Below are 18,987 nucleotides of genomic sequence, written 5' to 3' on the forward strand. Positions count from 1 at the left end.
CCTAATGAGATCTCTGCTGTCTGATCTGCATCACTGGTATCTTTTGTACTCCTGCTACAGGAGGTGTGTCTATGGAGAACTGCTCTGCCTGTCCTGCAGGCCACTACTGCTCCACTGAGGGTCTGGCCAACCCCAGTGGTGCCTGTGCTGCTGGTTTCTACTGCCCTTTTGACTTCTCTTCAACCACTCCATACGCCTTCCTCTGTCCAAAGGTACAGGTTATTCATACACTCTTTCTTTTTTTTTTTTCCTTTTCTCTTTTTATTCCCTCTCTTCCACTAAATTTGCTTCCCTGTCCTTCCCTTATCCATTGTTCTTATTGTTTTTACTAACAGTATCTCTCAGAGAAAAGGTTGTACCACTGCTTAATATTCATGTCCTGCTGCATTGAATTCCAATCCTCAGATGCACCTTTGTCATTTTCATTCTTTTCTAGGGCCACTACTGTCCAAAGGGCTCTGCCCTGGCCTTGCCTTGTCCCACAGGAGAGTACCAGCCGAACCTGGGCTCAAATAGCTGTATCCCCTGCCGACCTGGATTCTACTGTGAGGAGGCCATAGTAGGAGTGCCATGGCCCTGCCCACCACACTCATTCTGCCCTGCAGGTGTACACTTAAAGGACAAATCTGACAATAGAGGATGGCAACTTTAATTTAAACCTGCCTACCAGCAGCTCTACTGCTTACTAATTAACACATTGTATCACGCTTACATTTTCCGTACAAAACCTTATGCGGTCCATTGTGCGGCTATGTGCCGGACTGCTGGCTGCAGGCTGTGGCTACATATTTACCGTACTGATTTGAGAGCGGTATCAATTTTCTCATCTAACTTTCAGCATCCAAGTTAATAAGCTTATTTCCCAAAATGAACCACTCCTTTAATTATTGTTTAACATTATGAACCATCCTAGAGAGAGCAAAAATGACAAAAAAAAAAATTACTACCTTGTGGTAGTTGCCTTTGTGGTGAACACTATGTAATAAATCATGCAGCTTGTCTCCGTTGTATTGCATCTTTTTTTTTTTTTCCCAGGCACCAGGGTGCCTCAGCCCTGCCCCAAAGGGACATATACTCATTCAAACCAGGGAGGACTACACGAAGAGAGAGAGTGTTTACCTTGCCCTTCAGGGAAATTCTGCAGGTACACTCGATGCGCCAAAAAAAAAAAAAATCCTAGTGCAATCATGCAGAAGTGCTCAAATGTGTCCTTGTCTAACACTCAGATGACATGTATATGTACACTGACAGAAGGACACGCAACAAGGCACATGCACATCCTGTACTCATGCATACACACACAGACACATGCTTAAAGGCAAATACTCTGCTTTGATTATACTCCCAATTAGCAGAATGCATGAGCATATCATGTTCAAGAGTCACGGTTCACTGAAAAGCTAAATTAACACCTTAATATGCATGAATATGATTAATGAAGATGAGTATGGGAGGTGAAAAAGTTAGAAATTATGTAATTATCATCATTTTATCTAATGAAGTACACATTTTAGTGTCTTCTAAATGTTTTGTGTGTATGTGTTGCCGTGTGTCTGCAGTGAATCTTGCAGGCTAGTTTTGTGGATAAACTAACCCTGCATGTATTTTCTTCAGGGCTGGAAGGATCCAGGGCGCGTGTGCTGCGGGTTATCTTTGTGTCTCTGGGAGTGCAGATTTCGCCCCTCGGGGACCAGTGTTTAACTTGACACAGTGTCAGTGGGGCATGCAGTGTGCTGGACCATGTCCACCAGGTAAAATACATGGGGAAAAAAAATACTAAAACTGACAAGCAAAAAAATTGCTACCAGCAAATGATATTCAGAATATATGCACAGATCTTTGTATTTTATTCTCTAATTCCTGGATTTCTGAGATGAGTTCTCACCAACTTATTTGCAGGTTAATTATTTTATAGTTTAGCTATTTAAAATAAATCAAGATTGAACACATTCTGTCTTCCAGGTTTCTATTGTCCTGAGGGCACAGAGGGGGCTCATTTGTGTCCTGCAAATACTATCAGAAGCTCCCCAGGAGGTACCAGCCTACAGGACTGCTTACCCTGCCCACCTCAGTACTGGTGTAAACTCGGTATGAGCTGATGATGGCCTGTTTGTATTGTATGTTTGAATGGTTAGAAGGGTTTTAGCCACTGTAGTTTAAATTATGAAGTTGCCTTTTTTGGATGATTTGGTTGAGAAAAGGAATAGGTGAGTTTAAGACACTGACTCAGGCAACAAAAGCAGGAAGGGCATTTTATACTGATTTTAGAGCTCTGACAGTAATAAAATGTATTCTTTTTTTCTTTGGCCTAGATGAGCAGGTCAGTCCTGATACCTGGGAAAACAGCATATTGTTTGCTTGCTATCTTACCATGCAGTTGAGTACAATCACTGTCTCTCTCGTAAACAGAGTGTAAGTAGGTAGTAGCAGGTTCCTAGGACTGGGGCTACAGTTAAAACCACAGGCTGAGGATTAGAAGAGCAATTATGACAAAGCCTGACGGGTTGACAGGTCATAAATACAGCCAGGGGCAAGTGCTTGATGAGCCTTAAAAGTGATCAATCGAGTGAAATAAATTCAACTTATAAGCAAGAGTGTATTAATGTGGCATAAAACAATCACACCATAAAAATATCTGAAAACTTTTTTTTTTCCCGCCTAAAATTTTACCATTGTCTTTGTTTGTAGGAGATCCAGTCCTTCATCTGTGTCCTGCTGGTCATTTCTGTGATGGTCTGCCTGGCAGTGACTTCGGTGGAGGAACAGGACCCAGGCCATGTCCCCTGTACAGCTATCGAGCTTTCCCTGGAGCAGGCAGCAAGGGTGACTGCCTGCCCTGCCCTCCTGGTTCGCACTGTAACAGCACAGGTCCGACACACTGCATGTCACACAGCAGACTGCAGTCCATTATACATACAAATGTATCATATTTTTCCATTAAGGTGATTTTTTTTTCTTTTTTTTTCTTTGCGTTTTCATTCTGCTATATCTTGTGCCAACTGTATAATGAAGTGTAAAATACCTTAATGTTCCTCTCTGGTGAGTTTGAATTTACATTTTTGAGGACATTTCAAAGCAAATTGCTTTTTTAGGTTGTAATATTATCATTAGTTACATACAATAGTGTGCCTGAGATAAAAGTGAAGGAGGTATAAAGTGGTTGAAGGTACTGAATTTAATTCTTGTCATACTGCAGGCCACAGTAGTGATTGAGTGGTAGATTTACAAAGAAAAAACCTTTTTCTAATCTCTCTCAAATGCTTAATGTTTAAAAATCACCATATTGTTGTTATGCCAAGCAGATGGTCCCCCTTCTCTTCTCCCTCTGGTTCTTTATATGCATAAATGAAGGCTTCTTAAATAATGAGTGGTAAAGGACTTCACTTGTGTTGGTTTCATTTTGATAAGCGTAATGATTCTGGGTTTTTTTTTGTTTGTTTTGTTTGTTTGTTTTTGTGTTGTTTTTACTTAAACTCTTACTCAGTGTGTGTGGACAATGATGCAATGCAATGGTTATAGTGTGTGAAGTGATGGATAGGTTTTTCAGAAAACTGTTATTTTCTAGGGTTAACAGACTACTCCAACAGTCCCTGCCCACCTGGTTACTGGTGCACTGGGTCTGGACCCCCCATCTTCTGCCCCGCAGGCACCAAGAGGCCCCTTCCTGGAGCTGCTACACCCAGACAGTGCGAAGCCTGTGCAGGGGGAACCTTCTGTCCAGACCCTCAGGTTACAGGGAGGCCCAATGTGCAGGGTATCCCTTGCAGGGCCTCTTATCAATGTCCCGTGGGTAAGTTTATCAACAGTTTATAATGTTACTGTATTAGACTTTCAATTTTTTTTTTTTTTTAAATTTTAATAAATGCCTTTCTCCCTAAAGACGGAAATTAGGTTCTGCAGTAATGAGATTTTGCTCATAATCCAGGTGCAGTCTCAGAGAGGCTGTGCAGAGCTGGCTCATACTGTGGACCTCTGACTGCGGAGCCTCAAGTCTGTCCTGAGGGTTATTTTTGTCCTGAGGGATCGCATTCTTACAGTACCCCCAAACAACTGTGAGTGCATGAAAGGTCTAGTATCTTGAAACCTTGCATGCAAACACATTTGTAAGCTTGCCATGAAGTAAGGGGATTTAACTGATGAAATTACAAAAGCTTAATGGGTTTGGATTGTTTCTACAGGGTGTGGGTTAAAGCTTTATAAATAACCCTGTTACCATGTTCCACAGCTGTCAGTTTCCCTACTACTGCCCAGCCAACAGCTCTGCCATGAAGTCCTGCGAAGGGGGTTCCATGCCTGTCAACACCAGCGGGCTCAGAGGATCCAAAAACAGCTGCTGTAGTGTGTGTGAGGGGGGCACGTATCGTCCGTATCTCTCCCCCACTCCACAATGCCTCCAATGTCCACCGGGACACTTTTGCCCCCCAGGTACTTTACTCATGAACACAAATCATTGTGTTGTAAATCAAAGCGTGAATTAATTTCAATTCAACACAGGTACTGACCACTACAAGAGTACCCCTTGCCCTCTCGGGTATGTCTGTCCCATGGAATCAGGCCAACCGACACCCTGCCCCCCTGGCACCTTTGGTAACCTCACTCATGCTGAGAAAATGGAATACTGTCACCCTTGTCCAGCTGGCACCTTCAACCACCTACCTTCCCAGAAGGCCTGCTTTCTCTGTGGCAGCTCCTCTACCTCACCAGCTGGTTAGACCTTATCAGATGTTACTAAATAACCCAGATCATATAAAAATGCTCTTATCTGAACAAAAGAACATACTATGTTTAATCTATTAAAATTGAAAAAAAAACTGTAAGGAAAGTATCTCTGTTGATCATATTGGCCTGCTTTGTCACACCTGTTTCTTCAGGTTCTTCTTCTTGTACCTGTATTGGTAAGAACCGTGCATTCCAGCACTCGGATGGTTCATGTTTGTGTAGAACTGGTTTTATCTTCTACAATAAGCTGGATTTCAAAAGCTCTACCTCTGACAGTGAATTGGACTGCCAGCCTGAGGTCAGTAGCAGATATAAAGTAAGGATTTTTTTTCCCCTCTCTGTTATCTTTTTATCAAATTTGGAAATCAGTTAGAACACTTTGAGATGGGGAAATAAGTTTGTACTCAAACACGCCCTCATTACATCATTCATGATTGCTTGAAGTCCTGTTAGATGCCTGTGTCTCTGTCTGTATTTCAGGTGAACAGACGGTGTGCCACAGGACAAGTACGTCTGGCAGCATCCAGAGTGTGTGTGTCACCTTCCATCCACTCCTGTAATATCACCTGTGGACCACATGGAGGAACTCTGGATGTGGAGATGGGAATGTGAATCTCTTTTTTTTCAGTTCACCCTAGTCCCTCAAAGTAGCCTGTAGAGTCAATGATGTTTTAAAAGTTAACCTGTTAAAACCACTAAAGTTAGACGTAATGAAGGAATCAATTATGATCTCTAAGTGGTAAATAGGCTAATATGGTCTGTCTTTATGTCTTTTGTCTTATCTGCCTGATCCTGTCGCCCCAGCTGCCAGTGTGAGCGATATGTGTCTGCTGAGGAGCTTTGCAATACTTCCTGCCTTTCCCGACTGCCTCAGCTCTCTGCCCAGCTCTCGCCAGATGGACACCTGCTGCTCAGCGTTAAAGAAAGAAACGGCATGGTCTGGGCAAGGGTGAGGGAAAGGGCAACAGGGCCGTTGACAAACAAGGTTTGCTTGCAAGGTGACAGCTACGCCTTGCAAGCACATGCAATTTTTATTTAAACTGTATTTACTGATCAATGACATTATGTCTGTGTATGAATCAAAGGGAGGGTTTTGGGAAGCTGTTACCACCAGATAAGAAAAAGCAGAAATACAAAATTATTACTGTACTGATGCAACCCAGAGACTTGTCAGACTGTAGGGTTTAGTTAAATTGATTAGCTGGGCGCAGCATTTATCAGGGCCTTGGCCAGTCTGAGTCTTAGCAGGACACCTGGAAAAATGTTGCAGTTGTAGATTGTGTGATATCTTTGCATTACTGCCAAGGGAAAGTGATTTAAAAAAAAAAAAAAAAAAAAAAAATCCTCTCTCCATGCAAGAAAAAAAGTATTATTATAGTATTTATGGTCTCATCATTTCCCAACAGTTTCATCATCTATGAATCTGTATGCACTTGAATGGGTTTAGTCCTTTTTACAGATATTTAGCAACCCTGACTTTTTGAACACCTGTTTGTCTGTGGAATCACAGTCTTTGTCTTTTTCATGAGTATAGGACACTTATCTTTATTTTAAGGGATTTTATGTTTGAAATTTAACCATTATTTTAGCATAATCTAAATGTTTAACCACGGAAAACAGTTAAAATGTATAAAGTATAGACATAAGTACACATTGAGTTACAAAAACAAAGCTTCCTATTTGTGTCAGCAGTGTGTATACCAGATTGAGTGTAAGGGCAAAAAAAAAAATTAGTACCCACATGCAGATGCCCTGTCAGTGTTATTCGAGAAGACAACTTATAGTGATTAATAACTAATTATGAGAATAATTAATTATAATTTTATTTCTTGAATTTATGTAGTATGCTGTGTTTTAATGCAGCAGTAGCAGTTCTCATCAAGATTGTCTCTGTTTACTTCCAGAGTGTAATGGATGTTTTAGGACCAGATATCCATGTAAAGAATTTCGGGAAAATCCATTTGGTCGAGTTTGACTCTGAAGGAGTGTTTGGTTGGATTCCAACACAGAAAGGGCTTATCCATCACTTTCTGTCAGGTGACTTGGACTTAACTTGTCATATTGATAGATTTTCTTTTTAATATTCTAATGTCTCTGATCAACCAATTTGATTCCTGTATTTATACCGATTTACCTCTACTCAGAACCAATAGAGCTCCAAAATACAAGACCCAGAAAGAGAAGAGACACAGAGGAAGATGATGATGACCTGGCTGTTCTTCCTCGAATCCCCAACCCCATTGCCTGTCTCTCTTCCGGTGACATGCTCATTTTCCATCTCACCATCAACCACACTGGTACTGCTTTCTTTCACTTCACACATGATTATTGATTTAATCATGACATTATGATTTAGTATTTGTTTTGTGTGTTGTAATCTTGCTCTAAATTAATTTATATCCCTTAGACCGCCATTTGAGTCACTTCCCAGTGTATCAGAAAGACCACCTGTACAATAGTAACCCCAGCTGGGACTTTGGTGCTTTCAGACATCTGCAGATACTCATGAAGCAGACAAACTTCAACTCCACAAGGTAGTGTTGAGCCCATGCTGCAGGCTGCGCCTCAAGTGTTGGTGATTTGAAATCACATTTTTTGACCATGTCACCTCTTTACCACAAATTCCTCCTCCTTTCTCAGGTTTGCCCATGTGTTTTCAGAAACAGGGAAGTATGTGTTTGCAGACAGTGCTGTCCCAGAGAGGAGTATTGTGGTGGTGGTCAGTGAGGAGGGGACGGAGTGCAATTCTAAGGCATCTGTGTTCCAGCCCATGACCCCGGCACAGCTGGTCAGATACGGGATTGTCAAGCAACACAAACTCAACCTTCTGCCTGACTGGGGAGTGATTTCAGGTGTGTATCCTTACTGTTTGCTGTTAATGTCCACTCATCATTTGGTCATGTTGTAGTATGACTTTGATGGATTAGCTCTTGACATTTTATCATGACAAGTGATCCCTGACTGTGTACAGGGATCCTCAGTCTGCTGCTGGTTGTGGTTGTAGTTCTAACCACCACAGTGCTAGTTCTGCAACCTAGCAAAGCAAAGCTGGTCTCTCAGTGGAGGACGAAGCCAAAGTGGCGCAGCCTCGGGGAGCCCTTCTGTCCGATGGAGTGTGTCTGCAATGAAAACAGGTCTGTTGGTGTGACAGCTGGGATAATATTGTGTTTCATCCATGTGTCAGGATGTTGATTATGTGTGTCCTGGTGGCACATATAGTACAATGTCCTTTTTATGATATGTTGAAAGCTCAAAGCAGCATGGCACCCTCCCCTCATTCTGATTTTTGTAAAATCACATAAAACCTATAGAGGTGTGACAAAAAACTAAATGAAACCACAGTGAGTGGCTTATGTTTTGTGTTTCAGCATAGCTGTCCCAAGCATAGGTGGCGTCCTAGGCAGTAGGGGTTTAGGAGAAGGCGCAGAGACTGAGGAACCCACCGTTTATAAGGGAGGTAAGATCACTATTTATTACACTGTGATATAGCTTTCTTCAAGAAACCCGCTTAAAATTTTTGTAATGGTAATAATTTAAGGAAGTCATGGTGGTACTGGTGGTTGTGGTGGATTGCATAGTGAGTTTGTGGCCAGTCTGACCTTATATTATTTTGTGAAATGTATTCTGTTATGCACTGAAATTATCACAACAGGATCCATCTGACTACAATAGATATAACCTATTAAAACACAAACGAGTCTACAGCAACGTTACTGGACGTTACAAGAGAGTTTAATGTGTTAGCATGAAAACATTTGCTAATTAACACTAAAAACAAAGTACAGTTGTGCAGATATTTAGTCATAAACCAAAGTATTTAGAAAATTTTTCAAGTTTTGTGGCAATCTATCCAATAGTTATAGCGGTGTTTCAGTCTGGACCAAAATGGTAGATCAACCGAACAGCCTCGAAAAACATGGTTTATATGGTATATGGGTAGTCAAATGTTGTATACATTCTGTATTCATAAACCAATTGTTGAAAATGTTTCCAGAAAAGTTTCACTTTGGCAACACTTTTCCATCTGGCTGGTTTTCAAAATATTTGCCATTTTTTCTGTCTGGTGTGTGTTAATGTTCGAAACGACTGTAAGGTAGAGTTTGCTTTAATGTTGCTCACTTAGTGCTTATTTCATTATTCATGCAGCTTGAAAAAGCATTTAAATGTCCCTTGATCTAATCATTATGGAACCAATCACGCATGACCAGGTAGCAGTTAACAGCCAATTCCCATGTGATTGATGATAAAGAAAATAATGGCTAATATCACACTCTAATGACTTGTGCTGTAATCTGTAGTTAGCCTCTGCAATTTTATTTCAAGGGCTTATTATCCACTGCATGGCCCATCCCGGGTTGTCTAGAAAGCTAGGGTCACTGTCTGAATTATTATGGAGCCCTGTTTAAGGAAGCTTTTGATTTCAAGGTGTAGCTGTTTATCACGAGTGTCTTCTTAGTTCTTTAGAGCCCATTTCTTACATACACCGTATTGACATTTACTGCTCCCATTTAGGAAGTGTTTCGGGGCACTGTGATTTGGAGGAGTTCAATGTGAAAACTCTATACGACAAACTAGAGGATCAGAACCTCCACATAGCTTCACAACTGGCTCAACATCGCAAAGACACACAGGAGTTCTACAGAAACATTTGTCAACAGACCGAAACACTTAAGGTGAGTTTTACTGTAGTGACAAAACATGAATGCATAAAATAACTCTTTCAAGAAATAATTGTTAATTAGATATGTTAATTAGATATATGATATCTCAAACTTGTGGTCCTCTCAAATGCCACAAGAAAACTGTAAAATTGTGTAATTTGTTTTAGAATGTCTTCGAGAATATGGATCATAAAAAACTGACTCTTCTTAAAGAGCTGATAGTCCATAATGCGATGAGGGATAAACCAACTAACAGCAGTGTGGGAGAGAGAGATACACAAGGTAAAGCTGGATGATGATGATGATGATGATGGTATGCAATTTGATTAGAGAAAATTATGTCTGATCATAAAGCAAAGGTCATTAAAGGAATAGTTTCACCTCTCAGCACCTTTTAAATATCACAAATTAATACTTTATGTCTTGTTTGTCTAATCCGCACATAACCCTATGTAAAGCTTCAAATTGTCATTGTTAATTGATGAGCTTTGGTGCTGTAGGTGCTGTAGATAACAGTACTGTCTCCAGCTTTATATTGAACATACAGACATAAGAGAGGTATCGTCTCATCTGACTCTCAGCAAGAAAGCAAATAATTCTATTTCGCAACATTTCATACTATTCGTTTAACACTATTGTAACTGTTTTGTGCCTTATTCTAGGGTAACACAAAAGAACTAATGGAGCACATTGTTTAAACTGAGACTATGCACACAGTCATATCTACCCAAGTGTTTTACTCTTTAAATCAGCTGTCGTTGCGCTTTGAGAGGCTGAACAATTATGTCACATCCTTGTAATTATGTTTTTTTTCTCTCTAAACTGTTTCATGCATGGGACTGAACATTCCCATCTCCCCAGCTGAGGCCTCTATAGCATTACTGGGAACTGTTCTCAGGTCTGTGGAAGCTCTCCTATGCAGGCTGACAGGAGAAGCTTGGCAGAACCAGGATTTGCCCGGTCTCGCATACTGTCATACTGGTCCTCATGATGCCGGGGAATGTGAGCCGCAAACTGGATACGCACAACCCGGTGACACCAACGTGTGTCATACACAGGTACTGTTGTGGCATTTGTTCTGTTTGTAGCATATCTCGGAATAATAAATTGGAAAATTATTATTTCTTCCAAATTATATCCAGTTTTCATCGGTGACTATGACCAAAGAACAAGCTCTTCTTCCAGGTATGGAAAAAATCTACACAAAGGTTTGCTGCATTTCCAAAAGAGTCAAAATGTTACTGTCACACCAGTGAAATGATTCTGTCCTCCTTAGTCCATCTACAGAGCACAACCCCTTGTCTAAGTGACCATGACCTATCCGAGCTGGTCAGCATATCTCCTCTATTCAAGACCCTGCAGGAGATCCAGCAGTCTTTGCAGAGCCTCACCACAGCTGAGCCTAGTCAGCATCTACACAATGGTACAGAAATGATTAAAAGAAATGAGAGAGAAACTGAAACAACAAAAGGGATATATGAAGCCTAAAATACACCATTTTCCATCTGTTTTAGCAGCTACAGAGCACTGTGTCCAGGAGAGTCATGATAGGCAACTCATCCCGGCGGCACTGGAGAACCTCTCACCTCAACACTCTGCTGTTTTCCTGTTTGGTTGCCAGGTGATGCAGTTGCTTGAAAACTGCCCCCTGTTCCCCTCTGTGCCTTTGCTACTGGCCAAGTCAATCCCTGTTTCTTCATCCTCCTCTAATGAGGCTATGCTGGCACATTGCTCAGGAGATTTTTATTTTGATGCTACCAATCAAATCCTTTATCTGTCAGAGGCAAAGCTTCAGCACGTGGGACATTTTATCGCCATCATCCTGCAGTCCATGGCCCATATAGCCTCAGGTAATCAGAAAGTGGTCATCGGAGTCTGTCCTGAAAACCCAATCTTTTGTCCTGGTTTTTGCAACAGTCATCTGTAGTACAGCATAATAGCCCCGGCAGTCATCTTTGAAAGCACACAATATGTAATCTTCTTTGGAAAAAATTAAAAAAGAAGAAAAAATTTTTTTTTTAACTTTTAAAATCCAGGATCTGGACGCCAGAGCTTTATGGAAGCTCTCCATGAGGCCATTTCAGCTCTAAGCCTTCAGCTGTTCAACTTCTCATTCAAATGGAGAACAGCAGAGGTGAGTAAGTGCTATATAAACCTCACACATCACCTCAGACTGCACAAGTGGGGGCAGATAACTTTTAATGCCTTTTTTTTTTAACAGTCGAAATTCGATGATTCAGAGGGGCAGTATGGTGCATTATTTAAAGAATTTCTCAACATTAAAGTTCCCTCTGAAGTGCATTTCACTGAGCATCTATTACCTAGCAGGTTGGTGAGAAACAGAAACCCCACAGTAGACTATAATATGCTCTTTAAGCCAAATCATGCACTAACTTGTCTAACTATTCTCCAATTCAGACTTGAGAAATACAAATATTTCAAGTTAGAGCAGCTCATCTCTAACCTCAAACAGATTTCAACTGAGGAAACAGACACGGGTAAGCCAATTGTTAATTTCTAGCAAGATGCAGTTATGTTATAAAATATGCAAAATCAGTAATAATTGCTCTGACTAAAACTGTTCACAAAATTTTGTAAAACACCACATATAATAATTTCAAAAGTAGTTTACCTAACCTTAGCAATTGAGCAAAAAGAAAATTTAAAAAAAGCAAAGTTACTATTTATATATGGAAACGTTAACAGACATGCATCAACAAAGAACAAAAGTGGTTGAAAATCTAAATTTTTCACCACTTAGAAGCTGGAAAGTTGCAGAATTGTTTGATTAAAAATGATGATAATTATGACATTCATATAAAAAGATTCATAACCTGGTGTAAGGACCAGAAACTTTTGATCCTTGATCAATGGAAAACCTGTCAAGGTCTTATTAGGAGTCTTACACACTTTTGGTTTTTTAATTCTGAAGAATTTAAAGTCTAGTTTAATTTCTGCAGGTTTACTACCAAAAGGGACACCGATGCAGGTACATCTCCCCGTTACAAATAATATACTGTCTTAATTTAAGAGAACAGTCACGGTCCTCCAAGCACCACGCATGTAACTTAAACATTTCCTTTATTCCAGATATCCTGTATAGAGGAGGAAATTGACCACTTGAATGAGTCATTCTTGCAGCTTAGCGTGCAGCTACAGAAGAGAGCTCAAATGAGCACATGGCAAAAGGAGAGAGAGGAGAGTGCTGGAAGCCATTGTGCGGTAATTAGCTGGAATATTACATATTACATATGAAATTGCATAATCCAAACAATTAATCTGCATGGTAGCTGTGTTGTGAAGGGCTTAGACGTTAACTTGCTTTGTTTTATGTCCCACAAATTTCAACATGCTGAGATATACAATTTAACTGTTATATTGACTAGTATAGCATTTCATACATAAAAATGACATATTACACTGAAACATTTAGTTGATTGGTGATAAATCATTCAAATGCTCCTATTCACCCTTGACTTAAGAGAAAAATGTGTGAATCAGTATTCATGAATATGATGTATGCCTTTGTTTGCATATGTGCATCATTGCTTGAGACTATACACATAAATTCATCTATATCTTTTATCCAACATCCTCTACAGTCAATACTCTGTGATCTGTCCTTTTGCAGAGGGCAACACCAACAAGCATGCCAAGCCTGAGTCGTAATGGAACAATCCTGCTGGAACTGAAGAGACGCCATGTATCACAGCGCCTCAATGAGCTCCAAATCACATTAAGCCAGATCAGACGGTGCCAGCAGCATGACAGCAAGTCAAAAGATGGGAGAAGAGGCCGTACACAAACAGACAGCAGCACCACTCAGCAGGGGCAGAGGGAGCATTATCCTGGCGTAGATGGCTGCAGTCCCACTGACGGCCAGCGGCAAGACAGTATTCCAGCTAGCCAAACTCACAGCTAACAAACCGTAGAGAGCAGAGGTCTTGATCACTATAAACTGGAGAGTCATATTTCTGACTAGCAGAGGAGTGAAGCTGTCCAGAGCAACAAACCCCACAAACATTACTGGACTGCCAGATGCTAGAGAGCCAAGATCAGCTGCATCTTAATGTCCCAGGAAAACAGGAGGAAAACTTTCAGATCCCAATAGAAAATCACAATGGACATACGGACACTGATGACATGTGGTTGCATACTGATAAGAAACTGGATCTGAATACAGATAAATGCTATAAATGTGTTGTTTATGTGGTTCTCGCACCAATATTTCTCAGTCTCCTGCCTTTTTGTGCTCTTTCCATTTCTGCCAAAAATAGCTAGGTTATCTGTGTACACTACGATATTCTGTCTTGCTTGTTGGGGAATGATCCGAGTGACCTCTGTCTTCATCTGCACCAGCTTTAAAACAGTTCAGCTGTATTCTTTTTAATTATCTGTGATGCCAGACAGAAATAAATTCTGGCAACAAGCAGCGGTGTGACATAATCTGTCATCTTATCCAAATAGTTTCTCAGTGAGGAATTAATACCAGCCTCAAAAACAGTCTCCATCCATTACCATATTCTAATTAAGACAATAAACTTCAGCTGAATGAACACAAGGTGACACTTTTGCTTCTGTGTCACTTCCTGCTCACAACAACCTCTCCCTTGTGTAGAGGTGACGACTCGCATGTCTTCATGAATATTTAATATTAACCTCTAACCTTTCTTTTCTGATCCCTTTTCATTTAGTGAGATTTGTCTACAACCAACAGGCTAACTAAGTGAAATTAAAAGTAGCTATAAAACTAGAAAGCCTGTTGGATCTGCACCGGAGAGAAGCCTACACTGTCAGACTGCTGCCTTCTGGTTCCATGGTTTATCTGATGCAGATGGCTGCAGTCCCACTGACGGCCAGCGGCAAGACAGTATTCCAGCTAGCCAAACTCACAGCTAACAAACCGTAGAGAGCAGAGGTCTTGATCACTATAAACTGGAGAGTCATATTTCTGACTAGCAGAGGAGTGAAGCTGTCCAGAGCAACAAACCCCACAAACATTACTGGACTGCCAGATGCTAGAGAGCCAAGATCAGCTGCATCTTAATGTCCCAGGAAAACAGGAGGAAAACTTTCAGATCCCAATAGAAAATCACAATTGACATACGGACACTGATGACATGTGGTTGCATACTGATAAGAAACTGGATCTGAATACAGATAAATGCTATAAATGTGTTGTTTATGTGGTTCTCGCACCAATATTTCTCAGTCTCCTGCCTTTTTGTGCTCTTTCCATTTCTGCCAAAAATAGCTAGGTTATCTGTGTACACTACGATATTCTGTCTTGCTTGTTGGGGAATGATCCGAGTGACCTCTGTCTTCATCTGCACCAGCTTTAAAACAGTTCAGCTGTATTCTTTTTAATTATCTGTAATGCCAGACAGAAATAAATTCTGGCAACAAGCAGCGGTGTGACATAATCTGTCATCTTATCCAAATAGTTTCTCAGTGAGGAATTAATACCAGCCTCAAAAACAGTCTCCATCCATTACCATATTCTAATTAAGACAATAAACTTCAGCTGAATGAACACAAGGTGACACTTTTGCTTCTGTGTCACTTCCTGCTCACAACAACCTCTCCCTTGTGTAGAGGTGACGACTCGCATGTCTTCATGAATATTTAATATTAACCTCTAACCTTTCTTTTCTGATCCCTTTTCATTTAGTGAGATTTGTCTACAACCAACAGGCTAACTAAGTGAAATTAAAAGTAGCTATAAAACTAGAAAGCCTGTTGGATCTGCACCGGAGAGAAGCCTACACTGTCAGACTGCTGCCTTCTGGTTCCATGGTTTATCTGATGCCCAGGGTTCTGGGTCTTATAATAGAAAGTGAGTATTCCTACAGGGGGCTGTGAGCCAAATCAGAAGGTCAGATGGAACAAGTCTTCACTTACTATCAGTGTTAGCTTAGAGGTCTGTGCCAAGTCCCCCGGGTTGAATCTGGCAATGCCCTGTGGCTCTGTGTGTGTGTATCTGTGCGTCTGTGCATATAAGGGGTGTGGTTCAGTGGCTCCCGGATATTATATGCCTTATCAATTAGATTAGCTGTGATGTGCCACTGATCCGGCCTGTTTGTATGTGTGCGTGACAGAGTGGGATACAGCATCATATAACTTCATGCAGACCTGCTCTGGAGTCATGTGTGCGGAAATGTTTGTGTGGTGCAACATTATGCTTGCTCTAGTTGTTAAGATCAAAACACGGGTTATTTTTAGGAAGACAGTCTGTGTGTGATGTTCATGTGAGTATATTTGTGTGTATATAGATATATATCTATATAAATATCTCTATAGATAGATAATATCACATGCATAGGTTTCTGTGTGAGATCTCAGGTTTCATTTGAATGTAGTTTTGTAGCATGTTATTGTTTTTCCTGTTTCATCTTACCACGACAAAATGGTAAACAGTCAGATGCATGCAAGCACACCCTACACTGCTCCCAGGAACTCACTCACAGCCGTTTTTTTAATCAAATTTTTCTGAACAGTTGCAGACTTGTGATATTTTGTATATGTAATTTATATATTTTGTAACTGCAACATCCAACGTAATTTCACAGTGCATCAGTGCAGATGAGTGCAGAATGTAGATACAGTCGACCCACAGTTGGATAGAGAATGAACATAGTTAGCTACATAAGTTTTTATTTCATGACAAATTAATCAGATAAAACGTCTGGAGTTGATGCCCAGTGTTGAATTTGCATTTGGTAGCTGTTCATGGGAACTCTCATTATGCGGTCCAAAGATGTGTCGAGGCAAATGAAGGGGACCATCATTAGGCTGAAAAAACTGAAAAAAACCTGTCAGACAGATGGCATAACCTTTAGAAGTGGCCAAATCAACAATTTGGTCCATTCTTAAAAGGAAGGAATGCACTGGCGAACACCAAAAGGCCTGGAAGACAACAGAAGACAACTAAAGTGGATGATCGCAGAATTTTTTCCTTGGTTAAGAAAAGCTCTTCAAAAAATCTGGCCAGGTCAAGAACACACTCGAGGAGGTAGGCATGTCATTGTCAAAGTCTCCAATCCAGAGACGCCTTCATGAATGTTAATACAGAGGGTTTACCACAAGGTGCAAACCCCTGGTAACAATCATGAACAGAAAGGCTCGATTAGACTTTGCCAAAAAACATTTTAAAAAAGCCTTCCCAGTTCTGGAACAAGATTCTTAGACAGATAAAACCAAGATTAACTTGTACAAGAATGATGGGAAGAGAAGAGTATGGAGAAGGAAAGGAACGGCTCATGACCCAAAGCAAACCACATCATCTGTCAGTCATGGTGGAGGCAGTGTTATGGCACGGGCATGTATGGCTGCCAATGGAACTGGGTCACTGGTGTTTATTGATAATGTGACTGATAGAAGTAGCAGGGTGAATTCTAAATTGTATAAGGCTGTACTATCTGCTCAGATTTTTAATAGTTGGATTTTCATCCAAGTATTAAAAATAATCATTTATGAATAGATTGGTTTGTCCAATTACTTTTGAGCCTCTGAAACTGGAGGGACTATGTATGAAAATGGTTGTAAGTCTTAAACGCTTAATGTGATATTTTTGTTAAAACCCCTTGAATTAAAATTGAAAGTCTACACTTCAATCACATCTTTTTGGCTTTGTTTCAAATCCATTGTGGTGGTGTAGAGAGGTAAAATTACAGAAATTCTGTCACTGTCCAAATACTTATGTACCTAAATGTAGATGGTAGATCTTTAGAGAGATGAGTAAATGCCTTGCTTACACTGTCCAAATTGTATTAGGTTTTGATTAGGTTTTTCCAGCAAGCATCACGTGAGATTTACATCTCCATTTCCAGCATGTTTCATCCATGTCTGTCTGCTGTAATCATGTTGTAATCTTGAAATCCTTCCAAATCCCTAGAAATCTGCCCTGTAGTAAGTCCTCAAGGGCCCCTGCACACACACACACACACACACACATATACATACATAAATGAACAAACACATACTTTCTCTAAATCAACCATTTATACACTCAGCCACTTAATTATTAATTTCTTCAAATAAATTCCTGGTTAAAGCTGCATTTTGAGTCAAATTCACCAAAGAAAATTGGTGTCATGCTTGTCGGTATTAGAGTTGGTATTTTCTTTAGGATAAGTTTACCCTCACATATTCAAAATGTGCTGTATTCGTCACAAGTGTGCACCCTGCGGTGAAAGCCATTCGACCTGAACGCAGAGCAACACTTGAAGTGTGAAAACACATTTTTTTTTTTATTCACCTTTATTCTCTGAAATGCTTTCAGAGTAAGCCAAACAAGCTGGATACCTGTGGATGTATAGAGCTGAGCTTGAGGCTTCCCGTTGTCTTCTTGAGTCTGCGGGCTATCGCTAAGCAGACCTCCTGCGGTCACCGTGGCACTGCATTACTGTTGCTATGGTTTCCTTATCTCCAGGATGTGGTTCAACCAGGCCTGCCATATTCAGTCTGCTCCTCAGAATGCCAGCCTACTGCTGATGCTGACAGCAACACAATAGTGCACTCAGCTGTCTCTTTGCTGTTCTTTCTAAGTTAAAATCTGCACCAGTAATGCTAAGCATTACTGCAAACACCTATTGATTCACTCTTTCAACAGTTTTCAGCATTTTACAGCTCTAACACAGTGTGTCCTACAGGCACACTCACAAGATGTTTACAGATGAATACAAAAAAGAAACTCAAAACAGAAACGCGGAGTCGACTTTGTTAATGCGTAAATTTTAAAGCACATAATACTGGGGAAATTATCAAACCCTTGATTCCCACTCTCCTCTGGAGTAATCCTCTTATTACTCCAGATACTATAGCTGCAAGATTAAATGCTGTGATGGCACAGCGACATTATTGTGGCTCTTTCAGGCCTGAGGGTGTTCGTATCGCAGGTGCATCTTAACCTGTTTTTTTCTTTTTTTCTTTTTTTTTTTGTTCTTTCACAGAGTTGACAGATAACGACATCACAGTAATCCTGATTTTCTTGGTGGGTGTCTCAGAAACATCTGGGATGGAGAAAAACAGCTGAGATGAAAGAAAAGAATTTAGTTCGTGACTTGCAAATCGAAACACAGAATCAGCATCTCATGGTCAGTATCTCTGTATATAATTATGATAATACAGACCGAAATATTGACGATCATGACTTTATGTTCATGAAGTTACGAAAATCATTCATAGATTTTTTTTTTTTTTTTTTACAAATCAAACAGATTAAACTGGAACATTTTAGCATACAATCAGTTATATGTAAAAGATTTTCTTTGTGAAGAAGCACAGCCTTTTCACAACCTTTTTTCATACGGAAGGAAATACATATAGATTAGAGCAGGTAATAGATTTTCCACAAGAAAGCACATTGTATACTTGTCAATGTAAGTTTATTGATATTCATAGCGGGTGGACTGCAGGTCTATAGAATAGAAAAAGACAGGGAAAAAAGCTAAATGTACCCTGTGGATTCAGTCTGCTGGCCATTTTATTGTATCCTCATCACATCTTTCAGCTTTCACAAGAGAGACAAATCAATACCATTTTCAATGAGAGAGAAAAAAAATCTGATATAATTACACTGTTCAGCAGGCATCTCAGTCCTCTTTTG

General features: G+C 40.3%; 1 protein-coding gene across 1 annotated transcript in view; it reads left to right on the forward strand.

The window, feature by feature from the left end:
- The window catches only part of LOC120792189 (zonadhesin), a 35,778-nt gene extending 21,031 nt beyond the window's left edge, over positions 1 to 14,747 (forward strand). The window contains exons 42-73 of the mRNA XM_040131259.1: positions 61 to 212; positions 437 to 605; positions 1,036 to 1,144; positions 1,615 to 1,751; positions 1,963 to 2,088; positions 2,689 to 2,868; positions 3,566 to 3,790; positions 3,926 to 4,052; positions 4,226 to 4,425; positions 4,495 to 4,707; positions 4,872 to 5,035; positions 5,200 to 5,327; positions 5,524 to 5,668; positions 6,624 to 6,756; positions 6,864 to 7,016; positions 7,127 to 7,253; positions 7,360 to 7,571; positions 7,691 to 7,853; positions 8,088 to 8,176; positions 9,232 to 9,392; positions 9,548 to 9,662; positions 10,242 to 10,438; positions 10,523 to 10,565; positions 10,657 to 10,803; positions 10,895 to 11,230; positions 11,417 to 11,514; positions 11,602 to 11,708; positions 11,799 to 11,878; positions 12,341 to 12,369; positions 12,471 to 12,602; positions 13,012 to 13,237; positions 14,215 to 14,747. Coding sequence (XP_039987193.1) covers positions 61 to 212; positions 437 to 605; positions 1,036 to 1,144; positions 1,615 to 1,751; positions 1,963 to 2,088; positions 2,689 to 2,868; positions 3,566 to 3,790; positions 3,926 to 4,052; positions 4,226 to 4,425; positions 4,495 to 4,707; positions 4,872 to 5,035; positions 5,200 to 5,327; positions 5,524 to 5,668; positions 6,624 to 6,756; positions 6,864 to 7,016; positions 7,127 to 7,253; positions 7,360 to 7,571; positions 7,691 to 7,853; positions 8,088 to 8,176; positions 9,232 to 9,392; positions 9,548 to 9,662; positions 10,242 to 10,438; positions 10,523 to 10,565; positions 10,657 to 10,803; positions 10,895 to 11,230; positions 11,417 to 11,514; positions 11,602 to 11,708; positions 11,799 to 11,878; positions 12,341 to 12,369; positions 12,471 to 12,602; positions 13,012 to 13,237; positions 14,215 to 14,279 — 4,688 coding nt within the window. The 3' untranslated portion in view covers positions 14,280 to 14,747. The remainder of the gene's footprint in view (positions 1 to 60; positions 213 to 436; positions 606 to 1,035; positions 1,145 to 1,614; positions 1,752 to 1,962; positions 2,089 to 2,688; positions 2,869 to 3,565; positions 3,791 to 3,925; positions 4,053 to 4,225; positions 4,426 to 4,494; positions 4,708 to 4,871; positions 5,036 to 5,199; positions 5,328 to 5,523; positions 5,669 to 6,623; positions 6,757 to 6,863; positions 7,017 to 7,126; positions 7,254 to 7,359; positions 7,572 to 7,690; positions 7,854 to 8,087; positions 8,177 to 9,231; positions 9,393 to 9,547; positions 9,663 to 10,241; positions 10,439 to 10,522; positions 10,566 to 10,656; positions 10,804 to 10,894; positions 11,231 to 11,416; positions 11,515 to 11,601; positions 11,709 to 11,798; positions 11,879 to 12,340; positions 12,370 to 12,470; positions 12,603 to 13,011; positions 13,238 to 14,214) is intronic.
- The last annotated feature ends 4,240 nt before the right edge of the window (positions 14,748 to 18,987 follow it).

The sequence above is a fragment of the Xiphias gladius genome, chromosome 7 (assembly GCF_016859285.1).
Source record: "Xiphias gladius isolate SHS-SW01 ecotype Sanya breed wild chromosome 7, ASM1685928v1, whole genome shotgun sequence".
Taxonomy (NCBI): domain Eukaryota; kingdom Metazoa; phylum Chordata; class Actinopteri; order Istiophoriformes; family Xiphiidae; genus Xiphias; species Xiphias gladius.